We start from the raw sequence: 21,508 nt of genomic DNA, 5'->3' as shown, positions 1-21,508 counted from the left end.
TATGAGACACCTCTTGTTTACATGTAATAGATTATATATATATATATAAAAAATAGATAAAATTTGCATCTTGTAATACCTTTTTTATTGGGCTAACAGAATTTTTTAATGACAAGCTTTCGGGAATTACAAAATTCTGTAAGTCCAATAAAAAAGGTATTACAAGATACGAATTTTATCTGTTTTTTTACATCTACATCACTGGACTAATATGGCTACAATCTCTACACACACACACATATATATATATATATATATATATATATATATATATATATATATATATATATATATATATATCTGTATGTGATACCCCATGTATATGTGTAATTGTTATGTATAAGACATCCCATGTATATGTATAGTACTGTATAAATATATATATATATATATATATATGTGTGTGACGTCCCATGTTTCCATGTAATAGGTATATATCTATGTGTATGAGACACCTCTTGTATAGTACATGTAATAGATTATATATATATATATATATATGTGTGTATATTACATGTATAGTACATGTAATAGAAGTGTGTGTGTGTGTGTGTATATATATATATATATATATATATATATATATATATCTGTATGTGATACCCCATGTATATGTGTAATTGTTATGTAGAAGACATCCCATGTATCTGTATAGTACAGTAGGTATGTTATGTGACACCCCATGTTTCCATGTAATAGGTATATCTATCTATGTGTGTGGATACAATGTACAATATATATATGGCCATGACCAGCACCCTTACCGCTCCCAGTCTCGCTGTCTCGCTGGGTATTAGTCGCACTTCCTGTTTCCTCCTATTCCCCCTGATCACACCGCCCGAGCTCTGCAGTCCGTCCGCTGGCTGCTCCCCGGAAGTGAATATAACAGGTGACGGGCGGCCTCGCGCACGGCCCCGGGGAGGCTTCCTTGTGTCTGCCGAGAGGCCGCGGCGGCCATTGTGGGTGAGGGCAGACTACAAGTAATGGTGGCCGCCTGGAGGGTGACGGGGAGCTGAGCGCCAGGGGACGGCCGCTAGCTGGTACAGGAAGGGGATCTCGGCAGCGGATCACCATAACCCGGGGGAGAGGGGATAACAGAGTAAGGGGAGGGCAATGGGGAGGAGGTCTCTGGGATCAGTCCTTGGGGGTCTCTGGGAGAACCAGGGTTAACTGGGATCCTGTGAGCAAAATCTGGACTTATACCAGTCTTCATGGCTGATAGAAATACATTATATTAATATATATTATTATATCTTTGTGTATAATATTTGTTTTTGCACATATTCTATCTTATTGTAAGGAAAGGTTCTATATCTGAATGCCCTCTTTGTTTATCAATTCTATCTACACAGAGTAACAAGTTACCTCTTACTGGCTGTATATTATTATTTTATTATTGTTATTATTATTATTATTATTTTGTTGATATCATGACATGTTACAGCAATCTGTCTATAATCTATTGCACCCACCCCTGTCTCCAAGGCTTCTGGTGCATTTATAGATCTAAAAATAAAAAAATAAAAAAGATACAGGACTGGTAACTATGTATGCATCTATGTTCTGTTGAGTATTTACATGTGTTTTGTGTGTAATAATATTCATATTGTCAAAGTAAAGATGCTGAGTGACAACAGAGTTATGGATGCAGAATATAGCTTTTAGTTGTGTATTTAGTTTGTTAGCATTTTCTGTAACCTTGACTGGGTTAGAGTGAGAATTGCAGGGAATTTATAGTGATTTTCGAATTTAAAGGGACACTACAGTCACAACTTGATGTAGTTGTTCTGGTGTCTATAGCCTGTCCCTGCAGGCTTTTTAATGTAAACACAGCCTTTTCGGAGAACAAAATAAACACTACTGGCCGTCACTCTACGCTCTGCATGGAGATGCTGAAAGCTCCTCATAGATACATTGATTCTGCGCATGCGCAATAGCCTCACAATGCTCTCTTATGGGAAAGCGTTGGATTGGCTGAGGTCATCAAATGTGACAATCTCAGCCATGGTAGCGGAGCCGACTGCAGTTAGACCAGCACGGTGCTGGAAAAAACTTAAGTAAAATACCTTTTTAACCCCTTAAGGACCAAACTTCTGGAATAAAAGGGAATCATGACATGTCACACATGTCATGTGTCCTTAAGGGGTTAAAGGGAGACAAGTGGGGCCAGAAACCTAAAGTGTGAGAATATCAGTCAGACCTATACGTTTGTGTTCCATTAAGGTCAGAATAGGTGAACCGGAAAAATTCTCCCAGTCAGCTATGCTTTAAGTTCGGCTACTTTGGCCTACAATTTGAAATTCAGTTTGAATTCCCACTTTAGTGAATGATCCTGTATGTCTTGCTTTGCTTAGATCTGAAGTCATGGATGGTCAAGAAGGAGAAACCACGATCCACAAAAAGTTTGTGACAGAGGCAGAGGTTGAGGAGAAAAAAAAGAAAAGACAAGAGGAATGGGAAAAAGTAAGAAAACCAGAGGATCCAGAAGGTACGTACTTTTATTTTATTGAAACTCTCAAATCACGTGATGTTTATGCCCATGAGTAAAACTATTTGTTTAAAAAAAAAAAAAATTAAAATCACTTTTGTTTTAAAAATAATTACATTTTCCTGTCTCTCCCTGCGCCTTTTCCGAACATTAGGGTGTTTACCTAACTATTTAGATTTAAGGGCCATCTTAAATGGATATAAAACTGTAATTTTACTCACCGTAAATTCCTTTTTCCTTAATATGGTGGCAGTACAATAGGGATGTACTCTTCCCTCGGGACAAGCATCTGAAATAAATAATTAACATAAAAAGTTCCTCCCCTTACCAGCTATAAGAGACCAAACCAGCCCTGGGACCTCAGTACGTACCAAGAACACCTCAGTAAATCCATAGAACACCAAAAAAAATATTATTTACATAAAGGGAGGGATTGATGTACTGCCACCATATTAAGGAAAAAGGAATTTACGGTGAGAAAAATTATAGTTTTTCCTGACATATGGTGGCAATACAATATGGGTATATCGAGATCCCAGACTAGGGGTGGGAATTTAGGCAATAACAGCTTGTAACACCTTGTGCCCAAAATCAGTGTCAGAGGCAGAGAATACGTCTAGCCTGTAATGTTTGACGAAAGTGTTGAAAGAAGACCAGGTAGCCGCCTTGCAGATCTCTTCCGGAGAGGCACATGCTTTTTCGGCCCAAGAGGCAGCCATAGCTCTAGTAGAATGTGCTTTCAAGGAGGCAGGCAGAGGTAGATTCGAGGTAGAATATGCTAATTTTATATTATCCACCAGCCATCTTGTCAAAGTGGCTTTGGAGGCAACTTGGCCCTTAAATTTTCCAAAGAAATTCACGAATAGATGATCAGTCATCCTATACGCAGAGGAGCGGTCCAAGTAGATTTTCAGAGACCTACCCACATCTAGTTGGTTCCAATCAAATTCCCAATCTGGCTTAGATGGACCATTAAAGGAAGGAAGAAAAATAGGTTGGTTGATTACAAAATTTCTTCCGGATAAAGTGGTTAAGTCAGAAGAGGAAGAAAGGGCCCGGAGTTTCCCTATCCTCTTAACCGACGTAATGGCCACCAAAAACACGATCTTCAGGGACAGATTCTTCAATGAAGCTTCTTCCAAAGGTTCGAAAGGCTGAGTACACAGAGATTTCAAAACTAAAGACAAATCCCAAGAGGGAAACAGATTTTCTTGGGAGGCTTTACGAGTCTTACAGCTTTTAAAAATCTCTTAATGAGAGGATTAGAAGCCCAATTTTTTCCCAAAAAATGACTGAGAGCGGAAACTTGGACTTTGAGGGTAGACAGACTAAAACCTTGAGCAAGACCATCTTCTAAAAAATGGATAGTATCCGTAGAAGGAGAGGATCCTATGCAACGATTAGATATGCACCAGTGAAGAAATCTCGTCCAAATCTTTAAGTAGATAATAGAGGTAGAGCTCCTGGTAGAATTTAACAGTAACTGAAACCTCTCTTCTTTAATGCCCCTATTTTGCAGAATTAGCCGTGCAGCAGCCAAGCTGTCAACCTGAACATGTTCAATACTTCTACTGGAATTCCCTGGTTTTCCAGTAGATTCGGTGTTACCGGGAGAATCCAATACTTTAAAGCCATTTTCTTTAAAACCGAGAACCAGCTGCGGTTTGGCCAGTACGGTATTACGGCCAGAATATGAGCTTGATCTGATGTTACCTTTTGCAGAATCCTTGGGACTAGGCTTACTGGGGGAAAAATGAAAGCAAGGGGAATCTCCCACTGGATCGAAAGGCCATCCATTACCAGCGGCCCGTAGGCAAACGATCTTACTTTTGCATTTGATCTTGCCAAAAGGTCTTTGACTGGAAGACTGAATCTCTTCACCAGCTGAGCGAAAATTTTTGGATTGAGAGACCACTCGTTCTGGGACAATTTTGATATGCTTAAATCGTCCACTACCACGTTGTCTATTCCACGAATGTGAATGGCTGAAATGTCGTCTAGATGACTTTGAGCCCAGGACATAATCCGTGAGCAAAGGAAATACAATTTTTTAACTCTTGTACCACCTTGTTTGTTCAGGTAGGAGACTGTAGTCTGATTGTCCGACTGGATCTTTACAGCTTTCCCTACAATGAAATCCTTGAACTGCTGAAGAGCGTAGAGTACTGCTAACAACTCCTTGAGATTTGAAGATTCCTTTGTTTCCTTTTTCGACCAAACACCTTGTTTTAAGTGATACAGGAGGTGAGCCCCCCAACCTGTATTTGAAGCGTCTGTAGAAATCACGATCCAAGATTTTAACCGAAAAGACAGGCCTTCTGTAAGGAATTTTCCCTCTAGCCACCAAGAGATTCTTTTCTTTTGTATGATCTGATATACTCATTAATGCATCCAAGTCTTCTTCATTCTTTGACCATTGGACAAGAATTTCCCACTGTAAGGGACTTTATTCCGCTCTGGCCCATTCTACTGCTGGGATTGTAGAGGTCAGATAACCTAAAACCTGCATGGCTATCCTCACCGAACATTCTGACATGCGAAGAAGGTTTTTTAATTAAAATCTTTATCTTTTTTCTCTTTTCTCTTGTCAGATGAATCGACAGAGAGTCTGACTTGATCAAAAACCCTAGAAACAGGATAGACCTTGTAGGGGTAAGGTGTGATTGTTCTAGGTTGATAATCCAACCATGTTCTTCCAGGATTTCTAGGATTTCTAGTGTATAGGCCACATCTGATTCTAGAGCGCCTCTTGAATCTGCCTTTATTAACCAGTCGTCCAAGTAAGGTACTACTGTGATTCCTTGCATCTTCAAAAAAGCTGTGACAGGTGTGAGGACCTTTGTAAAAATCCTGGGTGCTGAAGCTAGCCCGAATGGAAGGGCTCTGAATTGGAAATGATGACATTTTTCCCTTTCCTTATAGCAAACCTCAGGTATTTTCTTGATTTCACATCCATAGGAATATGCAGATATGCATCCTTTAGATCCAAAGTTGCCATGAAATCTCCTTTTCGAAGGATATGAGTGACAGATGCTATAGTCTCCATTCTGAAATGTTGTTCAGGTTTTTTAGATCCAAGATTGGACGAAAAGACATGTCCGGTTTTGGGACTAGGAATAACCGGGAGTATACACCCTGATATACTTGGGAAGTTGGAATCCTTTCTACCACACCTTTTCTTAATAGGGAGACTGTGGCAGAAAAACAGGCATGGTTTTTTAACTTCGACCGTTAGGAGGAGACAAGGAAACTTGGTCTTGGAACATCTAAGAATTTTATTTGGTATCCTTTTTGCACAAGATTCAAAATCCTTGGATTTGTAGTGGTCTCCCATCTGTGAACAAAACCTTGCAACCTTCCGCCCACTCTGATGGCGTCAGAAACGTTTGTTTCTGTCAGACTTATTGTCTTTTTGTGTGTCAATATTTTGGATTTTTCCTTTGTTGACGAAATAAACCTGGGTTTTTCTTGAAAGCCCCTACGGTTTTTGAACTGAAAATTTCTATACCTGGGTTTCCAGGTATAGTTTTTTGTCTTGAGGCAAGGCCTTCTTGGTTTCCGACATCTGTTGGATTAACTCTTCTAGAGGAGAACCAAACAACTTTTTCTTCTCCAAGGGAAGTTCACATAATGCAGATTTTGATTCAGTGTCTACTGTCCAGGCCTTAAGCCACAGTGCCCTTCGGGCCACAGATGTCAAACCCATGACACGAGCGGAAAGCTTAATCACCTCAGTGATAATATCCATAAGGTTAAGGTACTCATTAGACAACCTTAAATTTTGGAACAGGAGGGAGAGGCCTTTGTCTTGGTTATCACCCAGACCATCTTCCAAAGTGTTAAGCCAGAGATTCTGAGCTCTTACCACTGAAGCCCTGGCTAATGCTGCTTTAGCCTGAAAACCTGCAGCCTGATAAGCTCTTCTGCTGAAAGTTTCAGCCCTCTTATCCATAGGGTCATTCAGACCAGAAACTTCCCCAATAGGTATGGTAGTTTTTTTAGACAATTGTGCCACTTGTACATCAACTAATTCTTCCCATTTATCTTTTAAAATGTCTGGAGATAAAAGCCCTTTTCTCGGGGTTCTTCCATTCTCTGAAAATCAAATCCAGCATTTTTTGTTGGACTGGAAGTGCTTTACTCTTGGTTTTGTCTACCGTTTCATCAGAAAGGATAATATTAACCTCTTTAATACATTTTCTCAATTCATCGTGAGGAAAACCAACCTCAGTATCAGAAGAGCCGCTAGAGGATTCTGAATAGAACATTCACCCGCGGATAGTTCTGAACTAGACTGTGTTCTCTTCCTTTTAGACTTCTGTTTAGTAGCTTTTACAGGAGAAGTGTGAGCAGGCTCTTTAACCCCTTAAGGACCAAACTTCTGGAATAAAAGGGAATCATGACGTGTCACACACGTCATGTGTCCTTAAGGGGTTAAAAGACTCAAAAGTCTTCCCCAACAGCACAGGGGGATGTACACCCAAGCGGCGCTTACTAACCTGAAAATGGCGGCAAATGCCCCTGAACCACAAGACAAGGCGCACTGGCCCGATATCCTACAACGGCTGGATGCCACATTTGCAGCCTTCTGGACAAAGCTGGAGGAACTGCTGGCTGGGGCACACACCCTTGAAGAGCACCTACCGACGGCATTATCCTCACGCCCTCGGCCACGAGGCGGGAGAGCGGGAGGGCAACACATCGCCTTACTCAAAATGGCGGATACCAAGCGGGCTACACACGCCAGTGATGCCCGAAGCGACATCCACACAAGGTAAGATAGACTCTTCCTTAATGTAGGGCGACAACTGAGAAGTTGGAAGCTCCATTCTGCGCAGCAGCAAACTGAGACCTACCCGCCTCGGAGAATCATGCCCAAACCAACAGCTCTACCGGCTCTGGGGAAGACGGCGCACCGGAGGGTCAGACGCTGCACTTCACTTAGATACAAGGCGGCTGAGAGACAACCCTTCATGCGACCTCGGACTGGAGGGCTGAGTCGGTCCGGGGCGCGGTGTAGCACCCCATGTACAGAGAGAAATATAACCTACCTGCCTGCACCCCGGTACCGCGACCGGCGATACGCCTCCATAAGCAGACGGCCTCCAACTATCAAGTCTACCCCACCGGAGCGGAGCTCGGACCTCGCTGTCATAATGACATCTTGCACCTCACGGAGAAGCTGGCTGCAACATATTGCCGAGTGGCTCCACGCTACCCAGTGGCAGGCCTCAAGTTCTGGCGTGGGTTAGGTACCTAGGGCGGACTGGCTGCATGTGCCCTGCGGCAGTTTCACACTTCCCCAGGACGCCTGTTGCCTCTACCTGCGGGGCTGTCATGCCCAACCCCTGATAGCCGAGGACTATTCTTACTACAGATGAGCACAGTTTTCATTGATTTATTTTGTTCTGCACATATCGTTATTTTACATATGTCTGTCTCATTCATGTAGTGTTGCTCTAAGGGCAATGCCAGAACCTAACATTAACAATGTGCCTGAACTTTAAACTACTCAACATAGTATGTCATCTAGCAAACATATAAGCTTGATGTCATTCATTTCACTCAGCTGTGTACCTAGCTAGACATATAATTTTACAAAGAGGGGGTATAAGATTAATCAGCCCAGATTTTTATGTATGTAATGCATGTCCCTCTCTTAAGCACAGGCAAGCGTAGTTTCAGTGTGTTCATACTGTTAATACTTACTTTAAGCTACTGAGTCAAATTTGTTTATACATGTTAGCTACATTGCATGCTTAAAAGCTCCAACTACTCGAGAACCTAAATGATTGCTATCATATTACTTTAACTAAAATTGTGCCTGACAATCTTTTGCCGCAACCTGTAATGCAATGTTCAATTTTGTACCTTGATGTCGCTGTTGTGGCGCATTGAAGCTTGTTACTACTCTTATGCAAACACACCTTGCTTGAAGAAGCATTTACGTTGCTTAACATGGGCAGCGAGTTTGCATTAAACATGGCAATTTTTATTATTTCTTATTAATTACGCTAGCCGCAGGACAGCATTTGATTATTCTAGCTCTCTAGCCTAACGTTGATCAGACCTGTCTACTGTTACGCTTTATTTTTTAACCTTAACTCACTTGCATGCTCAACTACAGTGCAGTAACTGTTAACCATTGTTAAGCCTGTTATATTGCATTTGTTTAGATCCAAAAGAAAAAATGTGCACGCACTCATGCCACGAATAAGGGACTGTATGTATAACTATATGCGCGCTGTTGTGGCGTATGGAACCGCTATGTACCTACCTGCACAATAAAAAATAAAGAATTAAAAAAAAAAAAAAAGACTCAAAAGTCTTGGCCAGATTATCCTGAAACCAAGACAAAAATGATTTTATCTCTTGTTGCTTGGATTTTTCTAGCGTCAAAGAAGAGCAAATATTACAGACTTTCCTTTTAATACCATCTGGTAAAGGAGTGGAGCATTCACTACAACAGAGATGTTTCGCTTTGGAACTGGCTTTTTTAGAAGCAGGAGTAGGCACTTTGTCTTTATCCATATTATCAGTAAAGACAGGACTAGACATATCTGCAATACATAAGCAAATAAACCATATTTGTAGAAACAATAAAAACATAGAGAGTTTTAAAGATCAGAAACATAAAGAATCATCCCTCTAAACCCTCTGACCCGTGTGGGGGGGGGGGGGGGGCTGGTGACACGGGAGACCTTCACTGCCGAGCATCCATGCTGACTGTAAGATCTGCACAGCATAAATAGGCAGATCCTTTGAAATCTAGCGCCATTTCGGGGAGTTCAGACCGCGTGATTTGCTGCCACTAGAGACCGCCTTCCTGCTTAGCCGGTGACTGCACTCGGCATAAAGCAGGCTTACCATACCTGCTCCGTAATCCTGCAGGATGCTTGCTGGCCATTCAGCTCTCCACCCGGGAGGCTATCAGACCGGATCCCCCTGGCAGCAACCCATGTGCCTCACCATCTCATTCCAGATAACGTCCGTTCCTGATGGAACAAGAAAGAGAGCTGAGGTCCCAGGGCTGGTTTGGTCTCTTATACCTGGTAAAGGGAGGAACTTTTTATGTTAATTATTTATTTCAGATGCTTGTCCCGAGGGAAGAGTACATCCCTATTGTACTGCCACCATATGTCAGGAAAATGGGTTTTTATTTGCCTTTAGTCTCGCCATGGCACCTAGCTTCATGCTGCAGCTGATCTCTGCCAATCCACTGTCTCCCATATGGAAGCATTGGGGGACTAGTGCACATGTGCGGCAATAGTAGACCCGTTTTGACTCAATGCACCTCTATGGGGAGCATATATCATCGATGCAGAGCGTGAAGATGCCGAATGTCAGTCCTGCAAAGATTGCAGAATCGCAGTAGGAAGGGCCATTGGTGGCTGTCTGAGTGACAGCCACTAAAGGTGGCCCCAAATGCAATGTAAACACTGTATTTTCTCACATTGTGTAGCAAAAACTGCAGTGTTATAATTTTATTTTTTATTTTTTAGCCCCTCAATAGCTCGTGACTGTGTGTAGGCTCCATGGGGGTGCATGCAGTAGTACAGCATAATGGAATTAATGCAGTAACGCACATGCTCTTCACTTTTCTTGCCGATGCTCGTTGTGGGGCAAAGTTTCTGCTGTCCCTGGATGTTCTACTGACTTCTATTTTTTTATTTGCCCTCTATTTTTCATCCAAGTCAGCACTTAAATAGTATTTCAGAGAAGTGACATCTCTTCCTTAATGTGAGCTGTTAAACATATTCTTCTGCCATTTGAGATCAATTTTAGTGTCATTTTATTTTCACTGCTTAGATGATTGTTACTTTTCTGTAAACGTACATTCTTCGTTTTGGATTTTTTTTTTTTATAGAGTGTCCTGAAGAGGTGTATGACCCCCGATCTTTATATGAAAAACTTCAGGAACAGAAAGACAAGAAACAGCAGGAATATGAAGAGCAATTTAAATTCAGTAAGTAACAGCCTGTTTTATCAATGGCACATTCCAGCCTCCATAAGCAGTACAGCTTGATGTACTGGTTAAGGTGCTAGGATTGCTCAGGCACCTGTTGAAATTGAGCAGAATTGTATTAACACAGCAGCAGCAGCATGTCAGAGCAGTGTACACGTATGAAGCTTGATGATTAAAGGTACACTTTAGTCACCATAGAAACTTCATCCAAATGAAGTTGCTATGGTGATAGGAGGCCCCTAGGTGCACTCTTAACTTAAGGGTTTAAACGATTCTCAAATAATCTAAGCCCAATAGTTGTCTCCACTGACGATCTCCAGGTCCCCCAGGGAGTATCCGGCTTCTGAATCTCCGTAACAGGAAGCTGCCAGGCAGGGGTAACATTGATTGGCTAGAGCAGTAAGAATGCGTCTAAGGGCCTTCTGGCACCATAACTTAATTTAGATTAAGGTGTTATGGTGACCAGCTTGTTCCTTTTAAGAATCCTTTGTCAGTGGTTTTATTAAACCGGACCAGATTGATTTAATTAAAAAAACAAGAAATAAAAAAAATCAAAAAATCTTGTTACATGTCGTAGTTAGATAGAGAAAGTGAGGCAAGACTAGACGTTTACAGCACTATAGAGAGCAGACTGTTAAATGTTACCAGCAACAGTCCTCCAACAACCTCCTATTAGACATTAGCGATTATTACTAACCGCGCCCCCTATTGTTAGGAGTCAAAGCGTTAAGCTGATCACTGTTCGCCAAATATTGTAAAGTTCAGCAGAATTTGTTGCCGCTTTATAAATGCCAATAATTATAATAAGGAGCTATAGAAAGTTCCTGTTGATTAACTTAAAGTTCTACTGCAATGGTAGTGGAGGCAGGTTGTGTCTTCCAGCAGATTTCAGGTAAAAAGTCAAAATGTCACCCCTTACAATGAGGAACCATGGCACTGGTACCTAAACTGTTCCTTGAAATCTATTACCTACATGATGTAGTGCTGGACCAGATTTTTGTACACAATGTTTGCTTACCCCTAGCTTTATTAATGATGTGTTTGTGAAGTTTGGAAAAACACTGCATTGGATTGAATTAAAGGAACACAAACATGAATTCCTGACCCTGTAGTGTTAAAACCACCATTTAAGTGGCTAGCCCTCCATTAGCCCTCTTAGAAGGGGTTAATACTTGCCTTATTTCCAGCGCCACACAGGTCCGCTGGCGCTGGCCCTGCCCCCGATCTGCCTTCTTGGTGACCTCATCGGATTTCACGATTTTTAGCCATTAAGCTGTAGTTGATATATAAATGCTTGTCCCACACTCTATTTTAAAGGGACACTATAGGAGTTATAACAATTTAATCTTATTGAATTAATTACAGTACCTGGAGTCTCCTGGCATTGCCCCTCAATTCAGTGTTAAACCATTTTCAAGCAGTTTAACATTGAATGAGCCTCCATGGCTTTCCATAGCACCCCTTGGTAGGTGTGCTTAAGGCAGAGAACATTTGTAGCCATACTGATTCATACATACATAGATGGGCATTGTGATAGGCTGAATGCAATCAGCTGACACTCTCAGCCAATGAGAGTGCCTATTGCTAGTGAGGCTAATGCTTCTTCATTAACCCAAGCAGCACAGAAAGGATGGGTACACTTGTTTGGCATTAAAACATTAAACTTTTATACTAGGTGAAAGAACAGCGTCAGGGGACCCCAGGCACCATAACTATTTTAATGAGATTAAGCAATTACAGTGCCTGTAATATCCCTTTAACCCCATTTTTTTTTCTCTCCAGAGAATATGGTGAGAGGTTTGGATGAAGATGAAACAAACTTCCTTGATGAGGTTTCAAGGAAACAAGAGCTGATTGAAAAGCAGAGACGAGAGGAAGAATTGAAAGAAATAAATGAATATCGAATATCCTTTTATTGGCGGTAACAGTATGCGGCATAGCAGTGCTAATTCCTGGTATTCATGAGTTTTGTTTAGTTAGTCAAGCAGTAGTTGCCTTAATGGCCGTCTCATTCTCTCCAGTCCTGGAGATTTTTTTGTATTTCTTTATCTGGGGGGGTGGGGTATTGTTTTTGCCATAGTCCTGTGAATCTACTTTAAGTAACCACTTACCATCCATATTACTTCCCTGCAAAAGTACTTTCTGCCTTCACCTTGCCACGTACAGTTTGTTTTGCCAATTACTAATATTGGTGCATCATGTCCTGTGTAGTTGCGGGACTTTTCCATTCTGGCAAAGATTGTCATTGCTTTCTTCACCCAAGACACTTCCTGATCTAGTTTCTGGATAGCGGGCGAAAAATTGGATGAAATCCAAGGCAGGTTTATTGAAATCCAGTCACCAGAGCATTTTTTTTTTTTTTTTCAAGCTCTGATAAACCAAAATGTGTTTGCATTTCAATAGACCTGCCTTGGATTCTTCTAATTTTTTGCCTGGCCTGTTACTTGTTGGATGATTTGAATCTGCTCTGGTCTGGTGGCACTTGGATGATCCTATATTTGTGTGCCTTCTAATTTTCTTCTATTGTTTTTGGACGACAAAGAAATGGGATTTAAATCACTTACCTGATAGTCTAAGAAATGTAATCGAGGATGCGTTAAAGGGGTAGTAAAGCAGGGATTACTCCCTAGAAGCTGTGGACCAGTCTCTCGAGGTGCAGATGTGTGAGGCTATCACTGTTCGACATATTTTTGTTAGAAATGTAATGTTTGAGTTCCATAGTTGACAGATTGGCCGTTTGTTTGCAAGAACCAAATATTATGCGAAGTAATAAAGATTCTTGTTTTTTGGGGTTTTTTTTTAGAACATCTTATAAAAATTTAAGATCTTTGTATTTTTTGCACATTATGTGTGAACTTTCAAATTGTAGTAGTTGAAACCTATAATTGCTTGTAGGAGGAGCTAGACTTTTATTTCACTTTGACTGTTTTGTTAACCTTTGTAATGAACCTTTGCAAAAGCTGCATAGTTCTTGTCTGCAGCCTTTGAAAGCCCTCCCCTTCTAACTCCGTCCAAACTTACTGTGGCTGTCCAATCCGGATGCAGCTCAAAGAGAAGTCTTTGCAAGGAAGATGCTCTGAGCAATTGCTGCTTCTTGAGTTTAGCTGCACTGAGCTAAACAGCTAGGTAATAAGAAAACCTGTTGTCTGACAGCCAGGGTTGGTGAAAGTAGCAATTTCTATTGAAATCTTCACTTCACTGAAGAAAAAAAAAAAAAAAAAGCTTAAGTGATTTAGGAGGCTGGAGTATGCCTTTAACCCCTTAAGGACCAAACTTCAGGGAAAAAAAGGGAATCATGACATGTAACACGATTCTAGTTGCTGTCCGGAAGAGGCGCTTTCACCGTTATATCCTAGTTAAACTCGGTTGTAGCACATATGACTCTCCTATAGAGCATTTGATTAGTGCAGCAAAGTGTGTTGATGCACCTGTATACTAGTCTCCAAATGCTTCCCTACGATCTTGATTGTGTGTGTGTGATATTTATTTTTTCTATTCTTTATTTTGGTAGTGCAGAGGTTAACAATCATGAATGCCAAAACAATTCACAGGAGTATGATTATGGCAAAAGCTGATAACTCGTGAATTATCAATGCTACTGCACTTTTTAACTTTTTATTTTTTTTAAGAGAAGAAACTAAACCACTAGTTCTATTAGCTGGATCAAAGAGAGAGAGAGAGAGAGAGTAAGTCGGGACCATAGAACTAGAGATGGGTTTGGGAGATAAATAACACTGGGTGAGCAGATGCAGTCAGATTTGAACATTTAGTGCTTTCACCAGCCTATTGTGTGTACATTGAAGCTATATCCACTTGATTGTAAACTTGTCATCCACAGAATTCGTGCATGGACAGTTAACTTTAACACCGTTACGGGGTCTATTAAAGTTGTGGGATAACAAAATATTAGCAAAATAAAATCTTATTTCTTGGGTTTGTATTTTTTTCCCCCCAGACTCCTTTTTATTAAAAACTGGTGAGTTCTATTGCTTTTATACTATTCAGATCGGTTTTATACATGCTGCACCCAGGCAAAAAAAGCCTTTGCTACAAAAAATTAAAATAAAATCCTTTTCAGTTTTTCAGCTCGTAGCTGTATCTACAGCAATGCTTTAAAGACTAGTAATTTGATCTCCGGTTCTCTGTCCCCTATTATCCTTAACGATTTTCTCACAACGCCCGCACATTGGCAGCTTCAAGCACAGACCACAAGAAGAGAGAAACCGATAAAAAACCTCTGGCAAAATGCCTGGACAGCAAGAATAAGTTTTCCCAGTCTAAGCTGTTGGCAGGAGCAGTCAGGCATAGAAGGTAGGTTCGAGCGCTGGAAAATATTGTTCGTTTTTAAAAGAATTATTACTGTTCGTTTAAATATCTGTCTATAATGTATAATATCTCATTCCACCTGGAATGCATCTGGATTTCACTCTTGTGAACCAGACAATTGCAGTCAATGAATTACAGATGTATAACAACCAGGGTCAGATTTTTATTTAATTTTTTAACCCTTTTTGGTTTTCAGTTTGTAATATTTTGCATGGAATTCATTCAGATAACATACTGCTTGCTCTCTTTTAATGTAAAAACCGATCATGTAAAATGCCCATTACGGATATGACCGATCACACGCTGTGATCTGCTATCACTCCACTCTGGTTAAAAAGACTAATTGTTTTTGTTTTTAATTTGTACTACTGTTAAATATGTAACCGAAGCCTGATCATATACTGAACTTTGTAAATAGAATAGTCTAATCACTTAAAATACCCTGTGCGTATGATCTAATGGTGCGTCAATATAAAAGTATAGTCTGTGTCTCGTTTGACCGTTCACATTAAATGTCCTGAAAGAGCATACAGATCACAGAACATGCCTCACACAAAATATATTTAGTAAGGACTAAAATAGAGACAAAATGGTATTGTGTCACAAAATGCTAATGCGCTCTGCAAGGAATGTTGGAAGGGCCCCCAACCTCCCCCTGATAATCCTGCTTTTGCTTTCCATTTATATCACATTATTAACACTTACAGTACCCATTGCACATCTCATAAATAGTCTAACTCACACCGATATATAAATCCTTCCTTTTAGATATACAGAACTTTATCCAAATTCTCATTATTTATTTCCTTCTTCATATAATTTCATCACCCCCTCCCTCCCACCTCATTCGTGTCATGTCTCTTCGTTCCTTTTCTATATCTTACACTTAGTGTAAGTCACATGCAGAGAGGTGTGGATATGGCTTCATAAACAAATTGGCGGAGTATTGAGCAGTGATACTGCAGGGGCATAATCTATACATCAAAACTACTTCATTAAACTAAAGTTCTTTTGGTGTCCCTTTAACCTAATTCACCATAACATCTGCTAATACTCCCCGCAACAGCTAATTGTCTAGTACTGTTCAAAGTTTAAAAAATGTTTTTTAAAAGCAGAGTCCATGGCGTATTGCAGACCAGTGGAAAAAATGATTTATCGGCCTGATCAGCTCTGACCCCTGGGAATAATGAAACTAAATCAGAATAGAATTTAGAACATGTGTTCTGTTTCTTGCTTTTCTGGTAGAGAATTATTCCGCTTCTTAATGAGCTGCACAGCAGAATTATATGAACTAAATGGCAAGGTGCTAGATGCAACAAGAATAAAACTTCTGCTCTAAAAATAAAAATTGTCAGATATTTACTGTTTGAAGCATTTTGTAAACATTAATGACACAGTGGATGTCAATATCCAAAATAGAAGAAAACTACTGCTTTATGTATTCCTTCAGCTATGTAATCACCTTTTTAAAGGGGCAGCACCTTCATCCTCAATTGGGTGTAATGTGCCTCTAATAACTGTTTCTGGAATGTCCTCTTGGTTTTCTGTCCCTTCACGTCAGTCTTTGATCTTTATTGTTTCACATTTTGCTCAACAGACATCTAATGAGAGTGTATTGATTACATTATAAAGGAACATTTAAAAATAAATATAATAATAAAATATATAATATTTCTCCCTTTTAGTTTTTATATTGGATATTTCTTTAGACAACTAGTCCCCAAATACTCCACCCCATGGGGGGGAGGGGGTGATGAGTCAAATCAACAATGCTGTCTGCTTGACTTGTCATGCTGTATCTTTTATTGTCTGCACTGTGTGTGCAAGCACAAACATATATGACCAAACAGATCATGCTCTGTGTTTCTCCTGACTTGTGGTCAGTATGGTGCCAGGAGACCCCTTGCACTATCCACATGGATAACGGTCACATCGTTGTCTTGCCCTTCTTCAGATATTGCTAATATCTGGAAAGGACAAATATGTGACCATTTTCACTCAAAATTGACACTTCAGAAAGGAACTCGTCATTTCAAAGGTTTTATTCAGTAAACGATGAATTGTTGTGAATTGAAAACCAGTGCAAAAATTAAGCTAAAATAGCCAAGCCGTGACCGCTTAGGCTTCGTATTTATTATTTTTGGATAAGCTTTGGAAATTATCTTAATAATTTGAAGTGTGTGTGTGTATATGTATGTGTGTGTGTGTGTGTGTGTGTGTGTGTGTGTGTGTATATATATATATATATACATACACACTATATTGATATTGAAATAGTAGATTTTTTTGTATTTTAAAAATTATAATTTTAAAAGTTTTTTTTATTTATTTTTAAATCCAAATATATTAAATCAAATGAAATGCGTATTCAACAATATTACATAGATTTAGGTTTTCCCTAAAATTCTTTTTTTTTTTCTTCAGTAGATCCACTTTAAACCAGTTGATGCTTGGTGATGCCAATGATACATATGGCTGACTTCTGTTTTACTTATAATTTTATTTTATTTTAGTAATTCTGAGGGCACAAGTGCAAAGAAATTAAAATTGGATCAGGATCATGAAAAGATGAAAGGTAAGTGTCTGAAAAGATAATTTCTTTGGGCTGTTTCATACTGTGGATTATATATGTTCTATAGCATACTGCCTGTCTGAGCATACCAAGTATTTTATAGTGTTAAATCTTAATAGCTCCCCAGGAAGTGTTTATTTTGTATTTTTACTGGTGATGCATATCATGACATAGTATATATTCAGCAATAGAATGTCAGTATACATAGATTAAACAATGGGTGTAAAAAGATGGGTATAATAATGAAACAAAAGAAACAATACCAGAGCCCTCCTTATTTGGGCAACAAGAGAAGCAAACTTGTAGGCCAATAAGAAAGATTTGTATGCATTGCTTACACCCCCTAACCTATGGGGGAGCGGGTGAACCTCTACAAAGAAGTTGTCGCAATAAAGGTAGCTATGAAGAAAGGTTAACACACTTAAACCGCTTTAGTTTAGAAAAACGTTGCATTTAGAGTGGATATGATAACATTATACATCTAGGCCAATACAAAGCATTGTGTGGAAAACTATTCACAAACCGGACTTTACATGGGACACGAGGTCATGAGTTTGGACTGGAAGAAAGAAGATTTAGTCTAAAGCAAAAGAAAGGCGTGGTGGTTTTTTTTTTTTTTTTTACTGTAAGAACAATAAGGATGAGGAATTATCTGCCTGAAGAAGTGGTTTTATCACAGTCTGTACAGATGTTTAAATGGCAACTAGATGCATACTTGCAAAAACAGAATATTCAATGCTATAATTTTTCAACTGTAGGGTAATAGCTTATTGATCCAATGATAAATATGACTGCCATTCTGGGGTCAAGAATGAATTTTATTTTCCAGTATGTTGGAAAATTGGAAGTTTATTTTTTATTTTATTTTTTGCCTTCTTTTGGATCAACAGCAAAAAACAGATGTGAGGAAGGCTGAACTTGATACACATGTCTCTCTTCAGCTATGTAACTATGTAGGGAGACCAAGTGTGAAGTCTGCCATAAGCATGAACTAGCACTATATAGATTGAGACATAAAAATTACCATAATAAAATGAAACTAGCTTCACAGCTAAACAAACATGGACAAAGGGAACCACGTCAGCCACATCCCAGGAGTGTGTAGAAGGTCTGGAGGAGCTTGGGGTGAGACTGATCTGGAGGAGTTTGGTGTAGCCATAAATTGTTTACTGTTATTGGCCCAGGAGCGCTCAGGGAGCTGCCCAGTGTAAGGCCTGCTTTTTAATGAGACTTGGTGATGGGTTGCATGTACTTCCTCCACCCCAAAGTAACTCCACTCAAACTCATATGGTGCTTTCTCTTATAATGCGGACATAAGGCAAATTTTATAAGTGAGCGTTTGGCATCTCAGGATAATGTACCGAAAATACAGTTTCCCCCAATGCCATTAGTCCCTGTATAATATCCAGGACCTCTTTTTCTGTAGCTTGTATACGGGTTGTAACCGCCTGTACCTCCAATTTACCACTGCCAAGTCGACTGCTAGTAGTTTCTGTGTGTTCTGGTACAGTTGGTTAATATTCTGTATGGTAGCTGGAGTGTTATCTTTCCTCACTATTGTCACTGCGTCTTCTGTTGTTGGTATGTTAGGGACTTGGATTAATTGCTGCCTGTCATCCTTCTGTGGGGATCTGCAGGCCTCCGAGTCCGGTGGCATCGCAGCCTTATGACAAGGCGTTCCATAGAGCATTTGACCAATATCTCGGGGCTCTAAGAGTTTGGAACGGAGGCTTGTGATTTCCGACCCTCAGGTGGGGGTTGGTAGGTAGGAAGTCAGTTGTGCCACTGGCGACACCTGTGCAGTGGGCCTTGGATGTCCAGCGCCGGTTGTTTGCCCTGGGAAGAAAAAGGCATCCGCGATTGTAGGGCACGTTTTGGAAGACAACCCCTTTGATTTTTTTTTTTGAGAAGATGCAGTAGTAGGTAAGTATGTTTGGACGGATTAGTTGAAATTAGTTTGTGACAAGATATGGTGTCCGAGGTGGTGCGTTGCTAGCTCCGCCCCCCAGGTTGTTTTTTTTGTTTTTTTTTTAAAACCCCTTGTTTGTGATCCAAAGTGGGTTGCCCATGCAGTTTAAGCAAGACCTAAATGGTTGTCTGTGGGAAAAATAACATAATTGATAATAATTTATTCTACTTTTATACATATTTTTATCTATGTATATTCTTCTTTATTCTGGTAAAAGTATTTTACCTCACCTTACCTCATCAGGCTCACCAGGTATACTAATACATATGTTTTGTGTCACCTAACTATATAACGCAATCAGATAGATAGATATAGAGATACACACGTATAATGCATTCTTTATATACACCACTAAACTGGGTGTGCAGACATTACATAGGCAATGCTATTGATACAATATACTTGTTGGAAATTCTAAGAACTCCATCAGGCTACCTCATATTTCATGGACACTCAGAAATAGAAAAGAGCTTGTAACACTTATTGTCATTTGTTCATGTCACTCAAGATCAACCATGTCTCTGTAAAATACAAGACAAGTTTCCAAAAAATAGAATATTTTACATTGTCACAAATACCTCCTATTAATCATGCAGAATTTAGCTGCACACAATATATATTCCTATAGATACTTAAACTCTAGAAAGTATAATCAAGGCATTTTGTTATATTACGTAACCGTTGAAGAATGAGTCGCCAAGTTAATGCCATGTATGTAATTTGGGTTGCTGGCGTCTGTCTTCTCATGTTATTCATGCTGCTCTACAATGTGTGCATTTATATGAATTATTACACACATTTGCTGTGGCTCTTAATACATGTGTATTTTGCATTTATTAGTAGTTTATTCTAGATTACTGTCTGTGTTCTCCTCCCGAACAGAAAGCCTCTCCAGCTCCCTTGGAAGCAGTTCTTCAGCAGGTTCCCTCCTTCACTGCCCTCCAGCCTCGGTTTGTATCGGTATCCTGCCCGGACTTGGGGCTTACTCGGGGAGCAGTGATTCAGAGTCCAGCTCCGACAGTGAAGCCACAATAAACTCCATGGGAAAGATCGTCACCTCTGTTTTTCGCACGGGCACTTTTCTGGATGCTCCTTAAACTGGGCGAAATTACCAAAGATTTTAAATGAATTCTACATACAGACTTGCCCAGTAGCTGAAGAACTCGGACAGGATCTGTGTCCACGCTTTGCTGAACGCAGAATCATTTTTCACGTAGATAATTACTCACCTGGTTTTTGTTTCTAATAAGAACGCTTATTAAAACGATTAAACTCTGTAGCTCAGCAACTGTGTTTTAATTCAACGTGGACATTACTATCTCTTTCTCGATAGATATATGTTGAGGGAAAATATTTTGTTTTCTTCTAATTTACATTCTCCACCCCCCCTTCACCTATTATAAAGTTGATAGAACCCTCATTAATGCCATTTTTTTCCCTTTCTACAATTATTATTGGCATTTAAATAGTGCCATGTTAATCTGCAGTGCTTTACAATATTATATAGTGAGACATTTAACAATAAATGAAACCAATACAAAATGTTACAGGAACAATATATTGATAAAGACCCTGCTCAAACGAGCTTACAATGAGATACAATTCCAAGGGTCCTCATATAAGGTCTTGGCACTGAGCTGTTATGTTGCATAGATGGTTAAGATTACCTTGTAACTTTTCTTGGGGGGGGAATGGGAGAGTCAGTGAGTTATTTAACCCCTTAATGACAACTTCTGGAATAAAAGGGAATCATGACGGAATATATCCGTCGTCTGTCCTTAAGGGGTTAAGCTGTTGATATCTCCCGTCTCCACTATCTTGAGTGCCATATCTAAATTCTCACACCTAGTTCATCCAAATGAACGTATATCCAGAGAGCTTGATCTGTCAGTCCTGTTTAATATCTGGAATGTTAATGGTGCATATTGTTGGGGAATTAGTTCTGTGCAGTCAGCACTGAGAACTGGATGACTTGGTGTGGTGAAATCCCACCGCCTCGGTAGACTCATTCCCTTTAAATGTTCACAATGTTTTGTGACAGGCGATACTCTTTTGTTGTGCCTCAGTACCTTGCATCGCAGGCACCTGGCACTAAAATAACTAGCAGAAGTGTCCATTAATTTAAAATGTTGAACAAACTGTAACGTACCACTGAATTATTTATCATCGCTGAAGGCTGCTCCTCCA

At 39.8% G+C, this 21,508-nt stretch overlaps 1 protein-coding gene across 3 annotated transcripts; it reads left to right on the top strand.

Annotated features, from left to right (window-relative positions):
• The first annotated feature begins 890 nt into the window (after positions 1–890).
• On the top strand, positions 891–20,605 carry PSME3IP1 (proteasome activator subunit 3 interacting protein 1). Of its 3 annotated transcripts, none has more exons than XM_063438414.1 (7): positions 891–1,040; positions 2,355–2,488; positions 10,356–10,454; positions 12,237–12,359; positions 14,630–14,765; positions 17,294–17,355; positions 20,204–20,605. In XM_063438414.1, the coding sequence occupies exons 2-7, from the start codon at positions 2,365–2,367 to the stop codon at positions 20,416–20,418; spliced, it is 759 nt and encodes a 252-aa protein (XP_063294484.1). In that variant the 5' UTR covers positions 891–1,040; positions 2,355–2,364; the 3' UTR covers positions 20,419–20,605. The 3 variants fall into 3 exon arrangements, with proteins under 3 accessions (XP_063294484.1, XP_063294486.1, XP_063294485.1); XM_063438416.1 differs by having other exon boundaries at positions 892–1,099; positions 12,237–12,358; positions 14,632–14,765; XM_063438415.1 differs by having other exon boundaries at positions 898–963.
• Positions 20,606–21,508: the final 903 nt, after the last annotated feature.

The sequence above is a fragment of the Pelobates fuscus genome, chromosome 12, assembly GCF_036172605.1.
Source record: "Pelobates fuscus isolate aPelFus1 chromosome 12, aPelFus1.pri, whole genome shotgun sequence".
In the NCBI taxonomy this organism is placed as follows: domain Eukaryota; kingdom Metazoa; phylum Chordata; class Amphibia; order Anura; family Pelobatidae; genus Pelobates; species Pelobates fuscus.
This window is presented reverse-complemented; position numbering and strand designations above follow the sequence as displayed.